Source organism: Elgaria multicarinata, chromosome 22 (genome assembly GCF_023053635.1).
Source record: "Elgaria multicarinata webbii isolate HBS135686 ecotype San Diego chromosome 22, rElgMul1.1.pri, whole genome shotgun sequence".
NCBI classification, from domain to species: Eukaryota; Metazoa; Chordata; class Lepidosauria; order Squamata; family Anguidae; genus Elgaria; species Elgaria multicarinata.
The window spans coordinates 7,981,869-7,998,671 of record NC_086192.1 but is presented as its reverse complement, the minus strand read 5'-3'; the positions used below and the strand labels follow the sequence as shown (position 1 = coordinate 7,998,671).

Sequence of the window (16,803 nt, the reverse complement as noted above, 5' to 3'; positions counted from 1 at the left end):
TCCCTGAGATCCTTGTGATATAGGGCTGGATACAAATGTCTTAATAAATAAAATAAGTGAAATAAATGGTTGATAAAAACAAAGTTCAGGACCATAAAAAGTACAAAATTTAATACAAAGTGAATTAAAATTGACAATATTTTCATGTAAGAGCAGTTGTATTTCTAAAGTGAACATCCAATGATATGATAAAAAGTGGTCTTTTTCTAATTGCCAGATGTGTTTCGACCAAAAGGTCCTCTTCACTGGTCCAGAATCCTCCTAAGGCACTCACGAATGCATTTTTTGTATGTTTTGTGGGGGTTTTATATGTCAGATTTTGGGCCACTAAAGAGGACCTTTTGATCGAAACGCGTCTGGCCATTAAAAAAAGAGCACTTTTTATCATATCATTGGATGATCAATTTAGACATACTGGTTGTTGTCAGCCATGACTGATCTAACACCACAGGACTTTCATAGCTAATCCTTTTTTCTTTTTCTCTTTCCAATGGGTCAGAATCGCTCAATCATTTCATCAACAAAGACAAACTCTGGCCATTTCTACACCTGCCTTTTCTCCTGGGATCGTTCCGGTATCATCCCTGTGCATCCAAATGACACACACAGGATCAGGCAGGGATCATCCCTCCATTTTCCTGGGATAATCCTTAGGTGTAGAAAGGACCTCTGTCTTTCTCAAAGGCCAGTAAACTGCAGCTTATTGAGGCTTGCCCCTATCTAGACAGGGATAACCTGGCTTCAGTTGTCCATGCTCTGGTAACCTCCAAGTTAGATTACTGCAATGCACTCTACGTAGGGCTGCCTTTGAAGACGGTTCGGAAGCTGCAGCTCGTGCAAAATGCAGCGGCCAGATTGATTTCGGGAACCAGAAGGTTCGACCATATAACACCTGCTCTGGTCCGCTTGCACTGGCTGCCTGTATGTTTCCGAGCCCAATTCAAGGTGCTGGTTTTGACCTATAAAGCCTTACACGGCTTGGGACCACAATACCTGATGGAACGCCTCTCCCGACGTGAATATATCCGGTCACTACGTTCAACATCTAAGGTCCTCCTCCGGGTGCCTACTCCGAGAGAGGCTCGGAGTGTGGCAAGGAGGGACAGGGCCTTTTCGGTGGTGGCCCCCAGACTATGGAATGATCTCCCTAACGAGGCTCGCCTGGCACCAACGCTATCTTTCCGGCGCCGGGTTAAGACTTTCCTCTTTGCCCAGGCATATGGCGGCACATCTTAATCACCCACTTGTGTGGTTTTTTTTAACGGTTTTTAATGCCTTATGTGTGTATGTTCTGTGTTTTAGAATTTTAAATTTTATATACTCGTTTTTATCTTAATTTTAGAATTTCTGTAAACCGCCCAGAGAGCCCCGGCTGTGGGAGCGGTATATAAGTGAAATAAATAAATAAATAAATAAATAAATAAATAAATAAATAAATAAATTGGGCCCAGCGCTTCAGTAACAGAGCTTATATCCAAGGACATAACGAATAATAGCAGAGATAAGGGTGTTTCTGAACATACACAGAGCGTCCTGCTCTCACCCTTATGGAAAATGCCACACGCAATTTGGGATTGGAATAAAAATATCCAAGGCAGAGGATAGGAGTTCTTACTGTTTTTATCATGTTGTGGTTGTAGTTGCTGTCAAATCCCCCTCGGTTAAAAGAACACATTCAAGGTCGTTAATACAGATTAATTCCTCCTGTCCTGTATGCTCTTCAACCATCAAGTCATAATCAGGAACAATTAAAGAATTATTCAGAGGAGAGCTCCTCTCCCTTAGGGTTGTATGAGAAATTCATTTCTGTTTGATTTTGAGTTCTGTACATCCCAGAAGCAAACGCAGACCCCAACACAAACTTGCAGTCAAAACGCATGTGTTTCTGAGCATGCTAAGATATTTACCAGACAAGTTGGAGCAGGGAAGGTGTTTGAAAAATGCCACGTGTTTGAAACGTGCAGGGGAACGGCGTGCGGTTAACGTGCGTAAACCCGCTTTAATCCAACAGGAGGAAAAAAATGCACGCCTTTCAAACCTGCGTGCAATTGGCGCACGTGTTTGGAGAAACGGCACAAGCAACGGTTTTGCGAATTCGCGCATCAATCAGCAAAGCCTCATGCTCTGGGGTGGAGTGGGTTTCTTATGAATTTAGATTTTCGGAAGGAAAAGAAGAGGGTCGTTTTGTGCATTGCGTTTGCGGGAGGCATGGTGCTGTGGTACATAGAGTATTCGCATTGAACCAATGAGTGCAGGCTTCAGATCCCATGTCAGCCACGATGTTCGCTGTGGGGGCCTCCAGGCATCACTCTTTTAGCCGCATAACCTCTTGCGCTCCCTAGAGAGAAGACGGAATGAAAATATATAGAAATATAAACAGTGGGCCTTCCTAAATTCATTTCAGAAATCCTGGTGCACGATGATTCATATTCCAAAAATTAACTTTGACCCAAGAGCCCTGTCCCTTAATTATACATAGTTAGGAGCAGTGTGTGCTTTAATACTTCTTCACACAGCGCATAGTTAAACTATGGAACTCACGACCACAAGATGTAGTGATGGCCACCTATCTGGATGGCTTCAAAAGGGGGTTGGATAAATTCCTGGAAGCAAAGGCTATCCATGGCTACAAGCCCTGATGGTTGTGTGCTATCTCCAGTATTTGAGGCAGCAAGCCTGTGTGCACCAGTTGCTGGGGAACATGGGTGGGAGGGTGCTGTTGCACCATGTCCTGCTTGTTCATCCCTGGCCGATGGCTGGTTGGCCACTGTGTGAACAGAGTCCTGGACTAGATGGACCCTTGGTCTGATCCAGCATCAGAGCTCTTCTGATGTCCTTTAGTAGCGTGACACTCTGCACATGCTCAGGAAGGCACTTACGTTCGCCAGCCAAAACCACCCAAGGCTTCCCTTCATTTAAAACAACTCCTGGTTCAAGACTGATCTATAATTAACCTCTTTCTTATGTCTTTATATTTGGTATGAAGAAAAGCCAACACCTCTTGCTTTTATTATCAAATTTTGTTTGACTTGGGAGCAGGGAGGTTTTTGGATGTATTTTTGTGAACCGCCCAGGGAGCTTCGGCTATTGGGCGGTATAAAAATGCAATAAATAATAATAAATAATAATGCTTGCCCTAATTTATATTTTGTTTTAAAATGTAATAATAATGGAAACAATGATTACGACTAATAAGAATATTATTATCATGCCTTGAGTGCCATTGTTTGGTAGAAAGGCAGGGTACAAATAAAATTATTATATTTATTTATTTATTTATTACATTTATATACCGCCCCACAGCCGAAGCTCTCTGGGCGGTTTAAAACAATTAAAAATGGTAAACATTAAAAGTATACAAAATTTAAAAACCATCAAAACATTAAAAAAACAGTATAAAAACAACAGTATCCATTTAAAACAACAATTCTGGGGTCCATTAAAAACAAACTTAACCTTGTTAAATGCTGTTAAAATGCCTGGGAGAAGAGAAATGTCTTGACTCGGCGCCGAAAAGATAACAATGTTGGCACCAGGCGAGCCTCATCGGGAAGATCATTCCACAATCGGGGGGCCACCACCGATAAGGCCCTCCCCCTTGTTGCCATCCTCCAAGCTTCCCTTGGAGTAGGCACTCGGAGGAGGACCTTAGATGTTGAGCGCAGTGTACGGGTAGGTTCTTGTCGGGAGAGGCGTTCCATCAGGTATTGCGGCCCCAAGCCATGTAGGGCTTTATAGGTTAAAACCAGCACCTTGAATTGGGAATAATAATAATAATAATAATAATAATAATAATAATAATAATTTGGTATAATAATAATATACCAAAGTACTTTCTACTTATTATGTGACAACTAGCAAAAGAACCTTGTCAGTTATAGCATCCTGTTTGTCGAACACTTCCCCCACCCACAGATGTGTGACAAGAGCAAAATTTGTAATTGTCTTGGTTCATCACGTCAACTCCTATTTCTTCACCTAGACCTTTTAAGTTGGTCGCTCTGCCTTCCATCTCCTTACTGCCTTTGAAAAGCTGTCTTACGGTTGTATTTTATCATTTTTATTGCCTTTTTGTGGGTTGCACAACCAATTTGGGGAGGGGGGGGGTATAGTTCCCGTTCGCCGCCCTGATCGTCTTTTGATGGAGAGGGGCGGTTTCAAAATCGCCAAAAAAATAAATAAATATTTGCAACATCCGAAGACTCTCCGGCCCTTCCTCAGACGAACCGACCTTGGCAGCAATAAGGACAAGGGATTTTGATTTTGTTTTTTTGAACCCAGGCCGAAACCTGATGATAATGTTTTAATGACAGATTCTGTCAGCCTTCCCCCGCCCCATGCCTGACTTGGGCAAGTTGGGAATTGTATTCCAACACATCTAGAGCCAGTGTGGTGTAGTGGCTAAAGTGTTGGATTGGGAGTTGGGAGATCCGGGTTCTAGTCCCCACTCAGCCATGGAAACCCACTGGGTGACTTTGGGCCAGTCACAGACTCTCAGCCCAGCCCACCTCACAGGGTTGTTGTTGTGAGGATAAAATGGAGAGGAGGAGGAGGATTATGTATGCCACCTTGGGTTCCTTGGAGGAAAAAGGCAGGATATAAATGCAAATCATTATCATTATCATCATCATCATCATCATCTAGAGAGTTCTGTATTGGGGAGGGTTGCATCGTTGCACAACTTGACTTCTCTCCGTGTAGCCATAGGCGTGCACAGCACATTTCATTAGGGTGTGCACCCAGAAAATGTTATTTAGTTCTTTCTTAAAGGCAAACATTGATCGAATACTCAATCATGAAGGACATTATTTGATGACCTACTCTGCGTTTGGCTTGCCTGACTATGGGAGGGCTGTTGCAGGTGAGGGTAGGTGGGTGGGAATGAGAAGATGCTCCTCAAGCCCCAGCATTGGTGGGGCTTTGTGGTGACACTAGCCGGAGGCGGGTCTTACGAGGCAATAGTGGCCTTCAGGGGCCCTTCGCCAGGCCTCTTTGAAATGCTGCTCCTGGCAGAGAAGGCTCGCAGAGAAGTGATTCCGTTTTGCTCCTCTGTCATGGCAGAACTTCTTCAGCACAGCGGTGGAGCAGTCAGAGGGCAACGGGAGGACAGTTCCCACTGCGTCTGGATCCCTACTCAAAGTCCCCCTCAATTCGGCACTTATTGCTTGAGATATAGGGTGTGCCTGGGCACACACAGCACACCCCTTGCGCACGCCTATGCAAGTCGCTCAAGATGGCTTCTGTGTTTCTCTATGCCCCTCTCCCATTTGATTCCAACCCCATCTGGGAAGTTATAAAAGAGAGACTGGCGAAGGATCAACCAGATGAGCAGGAATTCGAACCCGTCTCCTCCTGATCCTATCTGACAATCTAATCTGGATCATGGCCTGCTTACAAAGGCTTTTGGGGTTTTTTGGAAGAGAGGTTATATGACTCCACGTCCCACACAGCTGCATGGCCCATTGCCCTCACGCGAGAGGCAAGTGAATCGATCCAATGCACTCAGAGGCCCCTTTGTTCCAGGGGTGCTTACTCCCGAGGAAATCACAGACTCTAACAGTCTTGCGGCGCCGTCGGGAATTCTCTCCGCCTCTTCGCCCTTCATTCTCTTATTTCTGCTGGTGGCTGCGATTTCCAGGCTTTCAAGTTTTCAAATGGTTTTGATACTTGTTGGGTTTTTGAAATCAGGTTTGTTTTAAGTTTTCGTGGCTGGGCCGAAAATTCATGCGACGCATAAATTTATTGATAAGTAAAAAGAAACTAATTCTCTCAGAAGTGTGCTGTCTGCCGAAATAAATGTGTTAGTCGTTAAGTCTCTTTGCTGTATAGGCTGCAGCAGACTTAGAAGGTGATCCTGTACCTGTTTACTCAGAAATAACTCCCTCTGTGTTCAATGGGACTTACTCTCTAGTCTAGCTGGGGCATGCTGGGAGATGTTCAAGATGGCAGCCTACTGCTCTATACCTACTTACCTCTCCTGAACGCAGTGGGACTTATGCAGATCAGATTTTGTGGAAGGGGATGTAGCTCACTGGTCATGCACGTACTTTGCATGCCAAAGGTGCCAAGTTCAATTCCCAGTTAGGGCTGGTAAAAAGACTCCAGTCCAAAACCTTGGAGAACTACTAGTCTAGACCAGAGATGGGCAGAAAATAGATCTTTGGATTTTTATTTTTATTTTTGGACTTCAACTGCCAGCGTTCCTGAGCTGGGTCTTCTGGGAGCTGAAGTCCTGAAACATCTGGAGAGATCTACCTTCTGTCCACCATTGTTCTAGAATCATAGAGTTGGAGGGGAGTCTTGTAGGCCATCTCCAGATGGTTTGGACTTCAACTCCCAGGATTCCTGACCTTTGGTCCTGCTAACTAAAACTTCTGGGAGTTGAAGTCCAAAACACCTAGAGATACCTTCTGCCCACCCCCAGAGCTAGATGATCCAATGATCTGACCAGATATAAAACCTTTTCTTATGTTCCTGTTTAAATCATCACTTTATTTATCTCTTTATTTATTTTGAGCTCTGGGTGGCTATATCTGGAGAATGCTGGGAGCCACATGCATGTGTATATATATATATATATATATATATATATATATATATATATATATGCCAGCTTGGACATTTTCCCACCTGGTATCCAAAGCACACCCCAATTCCATGCATGTCTTACTGGCCCTGTTCAGACAACACGCTAAACCAGGATGGTTAAGCGTTTTGAGCTAAACATCATGGCTTAGCGTGTCGTGTGAGCCATTCTTAACCATAGTGGCTTCATAACCATGGTAAACACGCTGAGTAAACACTTGCTGCAAAAGGGTTAGCGGCCTAACCACGGCTCAGCGTGTCAACTGAATAGGCCCATTTTTTCTTTAGGGGAAGGAGTATAGCTCAATGTTTGAGCATGTGCTTTTCATGCATGAAGTTCAAATTCGGGGATGGATGAGAATTCAATTTCAGTTAAATCGCAGAGTTGGAAGGGGCTTCTAAGGCTATCGAGTCCAACCCCCTGCTCAATGCAGGAAACCACCTTAAGGTTGGTGGAGCAGGGCCTTCTCCGCTGTGGCACCCCGGCTGTGGAATGAGCTCCCCAGAGAGGTCCGCCTGGTGCCTACACTGTACTCCTTTCGTCGCCAGCTAAAGACCTTTTTATTCTCTCAGTATTTTAACACTTAATTTTAACTTAAATTTAAATTTTACTGTTCTAACTCTGTATTTTAATCTTATATCAATTTTGCTGCGTGGTTTTATCCTGGTTGTGCTTTTGATACTGTATTTTGTATTTGTGTTTTTAACCTGTTGGTAGTTTTATTATGGTTTTAATTTTTGTGAACCGCCCAGAGAGCTTCGGCTATTGGGCAGTATAAAAATGTAATAAATAAAATAAAATAAATAAAAAGCATCCCTGACAGATGGCTGCCTTGCTGCCACTCTGGGATGATCGAGAAGAGATGCTGGCAACCTTTCATAGAATCATATCATAGAATCATAGAGTAGCAGAGTTGGAAGGGGCCTACAAGGCCATCGAGTCCAACCCCCTGCTCAATGCAGGAATCCATCCTAAAGCGTCCCTGACAGATGGTTGTCCAGCTGCCTCTTGAAGGCCTTTAGTGTGGGAGAGCCCACAACCTCCCTAGGTAACTGATTCCACCGTCGCACTGCTCTAACAGTCAGGAAGTTTTTCCTGATGTCCAGCCGAAATCTGGCTTCCTTTAACTTGAGCCCGTTATTCCGTGTCCTGCACTCTGGGAGGATCGAGAAGAGATCCTGGCCCTCCTCTGTGTGACAACCTTTAAAGTATTTGAAGAGTGCTATCATATTCTAGCAATCCTCTTAAATTTGTCTCCGGGGAGGTCTCTTCAGCTCTGGTCAGTTTCAACCTCTTTTTCATTTCCTCCTTCATCAGTATCACTTCTGATCTATTTCAACTCCCCCACTCCCTTTCCCTCTCTCTCACCTCCACCCAGGTGTTTTGGTACCAAGTGCGCCGGCTGTGCGCAAGGCATCTCTCCCAGCGACCTGGTCAGAAGAGCCCGGAGCAAAGTGTTTCACTTGAACTGTTTCACCTGCATGATGTGCAACAAACAGCTCTCCACCGGTGAGGAACTTTATATCATTGACGAGAACAAGTTCGTCTGCAAAGAAGATTACCTGAGCAACAGCAACACTGCCAAAGAGAACAGTTTGCACTCAGGTAAGGAACCGCCCGGACTCCCCCGTGGATTCACAACGCAGCAGGGAGAGAGAGACTTCCCATGCTAACGCCGGGGAAATCCTTTCCAGCTGCATGCTATAGTTAAAATGTTTGCTTGTTTTCAAAGGCAACCTTAGAGCAAGAAAGATTGAAAACTTCGGCATTTTTACACTGGCTTTCAAGAAGACGGCCACGAGCTTAGAACAGGGGTGGAGGTAGATGTAGAACTACCAGTAGATCTCTATTTGATCTGCAGTAAATCAAGAAGGATTTCTGATGGCATAATATATTCTTGGGATCTCCAGCATGGAGCCTGTGGACACCTCTCTCTGCAGCCACCAGGCTTCCCTGTTGATTTTATTTCTTATGTTTTTTTCTTTCTTTCTTTTTTAGTTCAAGGGCCTGTTCAGACGACACACTAAGCCACAGTTAGGCCGCTAACGCTTTTGCAGCAAGTGGTTAGTGAGTGTGTTTAAACCATGGTTATGTAGCCACCAGGGTTAGGGAGGGTTCACACGACACACTAAGCCAGCATGTTGGGCTCAAAATGCTGGAGCACCGTGGCGTAGCGTGGCGTCTGAACAGGGCCAAAAGCATGTTTATCCAGGAGGTTGGCCTGCTGCAAAATGGAGTCCCACCGCCCAGGGCTGTCTTTTATTTAGGTTCAAATGTTGCGCTTTCAGAGCTGAAATCTCTGTCTGGTACTTCAGTGGTTGGGCAAATATATTTGTCTTTTAGCCACACCAGTTTGCTTTCTGGGAAATGAGTGCTTGGTGACCGGCCGTGACCACTGTGGTGGCTATTTTATAAGTAGACAAGCCCCTCCCATGAAGCCATTTTGTGAGAGCACCCAGGACTCAAAATTTTATTTATTTATTTATTACATTTATATCCCACCTTTTTTCCTCCAAGGAACCCAAGGCAGCATGCATAATCCTCCTCCTCTCCATTTTATCCTCACAACAACAACCCTGTGAGGTGGGTTGGGCTGAGTGTCTGTGACTGGCCCAAAAGTCACCCAGTGGGTTTCCATGGCCGAGTGGGGACTAGAACCCGGATCTCCCGACTCCCAGTCCGACACTTTAGACACTACACCAAATATGCCCACCAACCCAAAAAGGTTAGGGACCCCCTGATATCTTCCTTTGTAGTAGACTTTGGGGTTGTTTAATGCAAGTTTCAAGATCCCCGGTTTCATTTCTTTGGAACGCCTCTGATGTGTCTCCCTCTACATCAGAAGCTGCTTAAAGACTGTGTTGCTTTCTTTTGTTTAATTTCAGATGTTCAAGTCCTTTACTCTCCTGTTTCAGAGTAATATGAGCAAACAAAATAACAACAATAACTACAACAACTAGTTTGACTCGCACAAACCACCTGTGCACTAGTACTTTATTGCTCAGTATCATACTTTTCCAGCTTTTCCACAGACACCCGGAAAAACCAGGCACAAGGCTTATGGGAAGTCCAGTCCATTGGACTACTCTTTCTCCCAGGCATTCTACCCTGCTCCCTCACAGTTGTTTCCCCCATTCCCTCCCAATGACTCCCCCTCCCCCCCCCCCGGTCCCCTGCCTGCTGATCCGTGGGACTTAGCTGCAGCCTGCACACGTCCCGGCAAGCTGCCCAGCCTCCTCTCCGGGCTCCCCCTCCCAGTTATTTCCCCCGCTCCCTCCAGGTACTCCCCCACATACTCCCAGCTGTGTTTATATATCCTGCTGCTTAGCCACACAAAGTTCTTCTCGTAGCTCAGAACCTTCAAAATTCAAAGTTCTTCTCATAGCTCGGAACCTTCAGCATTTGAAGTTCTTCTCATAGCTCAGAACCTTCAGCATTCAAAGTTCTTCTCATAACTCAGAATCTCCAGTGTGTCATAGCTCAGGACTTTGGTGCCACGCACTGCCATCTGTCACCTTAGCATTTTATGTATATAGATAAAATGATAAGGAAAAAAAGTTGATGATGAGAGACAGCTTAAAAAAGCAGGTTCAAATGAGTTGGAAACAGGCAAGATAAGACAGGTCTTCTCCTAAAGTGTTCGTGGGTAACTTGGATTGATAGCAAAAACATTAACAGCCAGTGTGGTGTAGTGGTTAGATCAGCACTCCAGGTGTTTTTTAGACTACACCAACCAGCATCCCTGGCCATTTGCCATGCTGGCTGGAGCTGATGGGAGTTAAACCCAACACCTGTTGGGTTAGGATTGAGGAGGCCTATGTCACCCATCGCATTAGGTAAAGTGAAGCAGACACCTCAGGCGGCAGAAGTTGGGAGGCGGCAGCAAGGTGTGGGAGGAGAGAGCTGAGTTCCACATGCCCTGCTCTGCACCCCGTAGATTAGCCTGGTGCCTTCCGCCAGCCCTGTTGACTATTTCTACATGGAATGGGAAGGGTCCCCTGCCTTGGGCAGTAAAAAATGTCTTGTGCCGGCCCTGAGTGCGATTTGCTTAAAACATATATATATATATATATATATATATATATATATATAGGATTATGTTGTTAGTAATGGGGCAATGTTAAGTTACATGTTGAGGTACCCTTCCCCAGCCCAGGGGTGGGCATCCTGACGACCCTCCCCTCAGCCCTAGCCAGAATAGCCAATGGCAAAGGATCATGGGAGTTGTAGGCCAAAACATCTGGAAGCCCCCAAGTTGCCCACACCGCTTTCATTTTAGTTGATTCTAAACCCTACATTAGCAATGCCATTGGTTGTAAGTGCTTTGTATTCGCAGCAGTAGCTCCGGCGCTGCTAGTAGTAGTAAGAAATGAGTATATGCCTCCAAAGCACAGTTTAACGGAAGTGCTTGGAATGTAGCCTCCACTGGTCTGATTCGGTCTCAGTGTCAGCGCTAAGCAGACGCATTGAGCTTTATAAGGTTAATTTGGTTGGTTGATGAGATGAACTGCTCTGTCCTGCTTAAACAGAGCAACTTGGATGGATGGATGGATGGATTGGTTTTATTTATTTATTTATTTATTTATTTTCTGATCTGTTGGGCTAGATTATCAAAGGCAGAGTGACCCTATGGAAAGGAGGACAGGGCTCTTTAACAGTTGTATAGAAAAGGGAAATTCAGCAAGTGTCCTTTGTATGTATGCAGCACCTGGTGAAATCCCCTCTTCCTCAAAACAGTGAAAGCCCCAGGAAGTATACTAGAGTGACCAGACACTAGGGTGACCCTATGGAAAGGAGGACTGGGCTCCTGTATCTTTAACAGTTGCATAGAAAGGGGAATTCCTGCAGGTGTCATTTGTATATATGGAGAACCTGGAGAAATTTCCTCTTCATCACAACAGAGGAAGAGGGCCTTTCACCAGGTTCTCCATATGTGCTCAAAAGAATTCATCTAAAACAGGGGTAGGCAACATGGTACCCATGAGCACCAATGGCCCCAGACACTTTCTTGGGTTCCCACCAATTTATTTATTTTATTTATTTATTTATTTCACTTATATACCGTTCCCATAGCCAGGGCTCTCTGGGCGGTTTACAGAAATTCTAAAATTGAGATAAAAACAAGTATACAAAAATTAAAATTCTAAAACACAGAACATACACACATAAAGCATTAAAAACTGTTAAAAAACTAAACATGTGGGTGATTAAGATGTGCCGCCATATGCCTGGGCAAAGAGGAAAGTCTTAACCCGGCGCCGGAAAGATAGCAGCGTTGGTGCCAGGCGAGCCTTGTCAGGGAGATCATTCCACAGTCTGGGGGCCACCACCGAAAAGGCCCTGTCCCTCCTTGCCACACTCCGAGCCTCTCTCGGAGAAGGCACCCGGAGGAGGACCTTAGATGTTGAACATAGTGACCGGGTATATTCACATCGCGATAGGCGTTCCGTCAGGTATTGTGGTCCCAAGCCGTGTAAGGCTTTATAGGTCAAAACCAGCACCTTGAATTAGGCTCGGAAACAAACAGGCAGCCAGTGCAAGCGGACCAGAGCAGGTGTTATATGGTCAAACCTTCTGGTTCCCGAAATCAATCTGGCCGCTGCATTTTGCATGAGCTGCAGCTCCTGAACCGTCTTCAAAGGCAGCCCTACATAGAGCGCATTGCAGTAATCTAACTTGGAGGTTACCAGAGCATGGACAACTGAAGCCAGGTTATCCCTGTCTAGATAGGGGCGTAGCTGGGCCACCAACCGGAGTTTGTAGAAGGCACTCCGTGCCACTGAGGTCACCTGAGCCTCAAGTGACAATATTGAAAAGCAGGACAGGGCTCCTGTATCTTTAACAGTTGCGTAGAAAACAGTATTTCAGCAGGTGTCATTTGTATATGTGGAGCACCTGGTGAAATCCCCTCTTCATCACAACAGTGAAAGCTGCAGGAGCTATACTAGAGTGACCAGATTTAAAAGAGGGCAGCTTTAACTGGTGTGATGAAGAGGGCATTTCACCAGGTTCTCCATATGTGCTCAAAAGAATTCATCTAAAACAGGGGTAGGCAACATGGTACCCACGAGCACCAATGAGCACCAGATACTTTCTTGGGTTCCCACCAAGACATCCTACTCCTCCCAGTGTTTATTTTTAAAATATTTTTATTTTTCCTTACTGGCAGCTGGGATTGTTTCTGCTAGGACTGCCTCCTAGCAGACTGAGGCTCCCAGTACAGAACCATCTCACCCCCAGCTGCAACATCTTTTGGGGACTGGGAGCTTAAGAGACAGGCTCCTTTGGGGGCAGGTCCACCACCAGCGGGGTCACCTCCGAAGGGGGCGACACCAAGGCGAGGAGGGCCTGTCCTTCCCCCTTTTTTTTTCTCCCCCTACTGACTTAGAATTTTGTTGTGTATTTTAAACTTCTTCTCTTTTTTATTGTTTCTTTTCCTAAGTTTTAAAACGTATGTTTTAAACTTTGTAATACCGCCCTGAGGCCCAGTATTGGGCAAAAGGCGGGATACAAATAAATATAATTAATTAATAAATAAATAAATAAATAAATTTTATGCTTGTGCCCAACGTCAGGGCAGCTTCTCAAATTTCCAAATGTGCCCACGAGCCTAAACGTTGCCTATAACTGTTGTTTTATACTGCTGTTTTTTTATATATATATTTTTGATGGTTTTAAATTTTGTATACTTTTTACAAAACAGGGTGTTTGGTATTTTGTTTTATTTTGTTCTGTACAGCGCCATGAAAACTTGATGGCGCTATATAAATAAATATTAATAAATAATAACAATCATAATAATGTTCATTGTTTTTCACTTTTGTAAACCGCCCAGAGAGCTTCGGCTATGGGGCGGTATATAAAATAAATAAATAAATTCAAATGACACCTGCTGAAATTCCCTTTTCAATACAACTGTTAAAGATACAGGAGCCCTGTCCTCTTTTTCATAGGGTCACCGTAGCGTCTACTCAGAACTAAGCCCTGTTGTCCAATAGGACTTATTCCCAAGGGAGTATGTGTTGACCCATTCATTTCAGTGGGTCTGCTCTAAGCGCGGCTAGGTCTGGATGCAACCCAAGTGGACTGTCATATACTTCCTTATTCCAAGTGCAAAGCCAGGGAAAATCCAGGAGCATGGGGGCGGGGGGACCATTTTGTTATTTCCCAGGTGGGAATCAAAGTCTCAACAGGGCAGAGGGAATTGGCAGCATCCCAGGCAAATATTTGAAGTGAGGTCTTGGAGTCGCTAGCTGCAATGCCTGATGAAATGGGTCCACTCCTTTTCATTTTGCTGGTCAGTGGCGGAGGAGGGGGTGGTGTTAAAGAACCCTGAGGCTGAGAAGATCAGAGGAAAAGCAGGGTGATGCAGAATTTGCTATCCACACTTTGTTGCAAACTATTGGGCGGAGCAGACCAGAGTGGGGTGTAGATGATCCTTTCCTTTTAAACCTTTGTAGGAAGAGGAACTGAACGATTCGAACCTTGGGTTTCCATTTTTAAGTGTTGGGGGGGTGGGGGGAAGAGAGAGAGAGAGAGATCAGAGAAACACACCTTCAGAGAAAGCGACAGACAGACAAGAGACTTCGGGTCAACTTTCCTGGCTGGCCTTGTTGTTTTGGAAGCCGGGTGAAGAAATTCGCAGGGCCCGGAGTTGTTTGGCCAGGCAGACGTGGGAGTGTGGTTGTTTGTGTCTGTTTCACACCCCCGTGTCACCGACCATGTGTAAAGTGTGGAGGCTTCTTGGGTGGGGTGGGGTGAGATGGAGGGAGAGGAAAGGGGGACACGGTACTAATTCTCACTCCGGCATGAGAAATTGTTAACACAACTTTGCCTTTCTTGAGTATGTTAAAGTGGAGGATTGAAAATGGTTTACTTACAAACAAACCCAAAACATAGGATCCAATTCCAACCCCATGGTTCCACCAAATCCTGAGACATGGTGCAATCCTGTAGTTGATTACCCAGGAGCAGGGGGGGGATCTACACTACTGCTTTAAAGCGCTTTAAAGCACTTTATAACAGTTTTGACAACTGTTGGGGCCCGGGACACACTGCATATACAGGTTTCAAAACATTTTCAAAGGGCTTTAAAAGCAGTAGTGTAGATCCCCCCCTAAGTCTCACTGAATTGGCTTGCTTCCGTCTAATGGTATCTTCATTTATGTAGTATCTTCGCTTATTTGGAAGCTGTCAATCCCACAGATTTCAATAGAAGAGATTTGAGAAGGTTTTCCTCTTCCTCTGTTTTGTTGTTGTTGTTTATTCGTTCAGTCGTTTCCGACTCTTCGTGACTTCATGGGCCAGCCCACGCCAGAGCTTTCTGTCGGCCGTCGCCACCCCCAGCTCAAGGTCAAGTCTGTCACCTCCAGAATATCATCCATCCATCTTGCCCTTGGTCGGCCCCTCTTCCTTTTGCCTTCCACTTTCCCTAGCATCAGCCTCTTCTCCAGGGTATCCCGTCTTCTCATTAACCCCTGTTATCCAGATAGAATTTAAAACAGGGACTCCGGAACTCTTTCATCCCATGGGCCGAATTAAATTTTGGGGAAGCACTCGGGGGCCCACATTCCAGTAGTGGGCAGGGCTATAAAACCAAAAGCACAATGAATCCCAGCCCTCAAGCTCTTACCCGCCAGTGACGACAACTTAGGAGAGATCTTTCGCCCCTTTGAGAATCGGAGAAAAAACAGTTGTAAAGCCAACTGAATGTCAGAGTTAAGCAGTAGAATTCAGCAGTACAAGATGGAGTGATAGCCACCCATTTGGATGGCTTTTAAAAGGGGTTGGATAAATTCCTGGTGGAGAAGGCTATCCATGGCTACTAGCCCTGATAGCTCTGTGCTACCTCCCGTGTCAGAGGCGGTAAGCCTGTATGCACTAGTTGCTGGGGAACATGGGCGGGAGGGTGCTGTTGCACCCTTGTCCTGCTTGTGGGCCCTTGACCGACAGCTGGTTGGCCGCTGTGTGAACAGAGTGCTGGACTAGATGGACCCTCGGTCTGATTCAGCAGGGCTCTTCTGATGTTTTTATGGATTGGGAAAAAGGAACGGGTGTGATCTTCTGAGGAATCCCACAGCATTGGATTGGGACGTGCTGGGAGTTGTAGGACTTTTTTTTTCCTTCTAAACATTCATAGGATTGCAGCCTTCATATGTTAAGGTGCCCTCTTTGTTATTTTTCTGCACCATGCGAACACGGTTACCCTGCCAGGAGTTCTAAAACTCGAGTAACAGGGTGTGTGCTGTACTGTAGTGCATGTTGCACAGTCATCTAACGTGAGTGAGTTACCTCCAAATACATATAATATTTATATAGCTCATTTCCTGGGTGATCAAAGATCATACATTATCTCTCAAACAACAGCTCTGTAAGGTAGGCCACTAGTTGCAATGTTTGTGCATGTAACAGGGTGCAGGGACTCCAACCCTCCTTTGGGGACAAGCATTAAAACTGCGGTGGCTTCAGTCATTCCAAAAGTAAAGGAAGAGTGATCTTGTGCTGGGACAAAAGGAAGACGGATTTAGGATTTGCAGACCAAATCTGTCTTTACTATATATATGTGTTTACTTAGAAGTAAGTCCCGCTGTGTCTAGAGAAGACACCGAAGAGAGAAGCTGATAGATCGCCCATCTGTAGACTAGATCAGGGGGTCACCCCACCTTTTTGGATCAGTCGGAAACATTTGGAAAGTTTGAGAGGGGGTTGTGGGTGCTCTCACAAAATGGCTGCGAAGGAGGTGGGGCTTGCCTGTTTATAAAATAGCCGCTGTGGTGGGCGCGGCTGCTCCCCCAAGCACTCACTTGCCAGAAGGCAAACTGTAGAGACTCAAAGAAGAGTCACTTGCCCAAGAACCGAATATATACAAGACAGAGGTGTGGGTCTGAGCTACAAACCTGCTCTTTGGAACTCAAAGAAGGTTGCCGGAGGACAGCCCTTTGCTTTGCAGACAGGCAGTCTCCCAATTAAAAAGTAATAAATACAGGTTCAATCCTACACATGTTTAGACAGGCAGAAGTCCAATAATTCCCAGCTTGGCTGTCTGGGGAATGCTGTGATTGTCAAACTTTTTCCTGGGGTCTAAGGGTACCAACTGAAGAGCCCAGGACTAGATGGACCGGTGATGTGATCTTCAGACCTCTCTTCCTTCCCTAAATTACTGTTGTTTTTATGTTTCTGATGGTTTTTAGGTTTTGTGTACTTTTTTAATGTTTACT

General features: G+C 45.2%; 1 protein-coding gene across 1 annotated transcript in view; it reads left to right on the top strand.

The window, feature by feature from the left end:
• The window catches only part of LHX1 (LIM homeobox 1), a 67,331-nt gene that overhangs the window by 14,328 nt on the left and 36,200 nt on the right, over positions 1 to 16,803 (top strand). Inside the window, exon 2 of the mRNA XM_063146372.1 lies at positions 7,965 to 8,191. Within this exon, the coding sequence (XP_063002442.1) occupies positions 7,965 to 8,191 (227 nt within the window). The remainder of the gene's footprint in view (positions 1 to 7,964; positions 8,192 to 16,803) is intronic.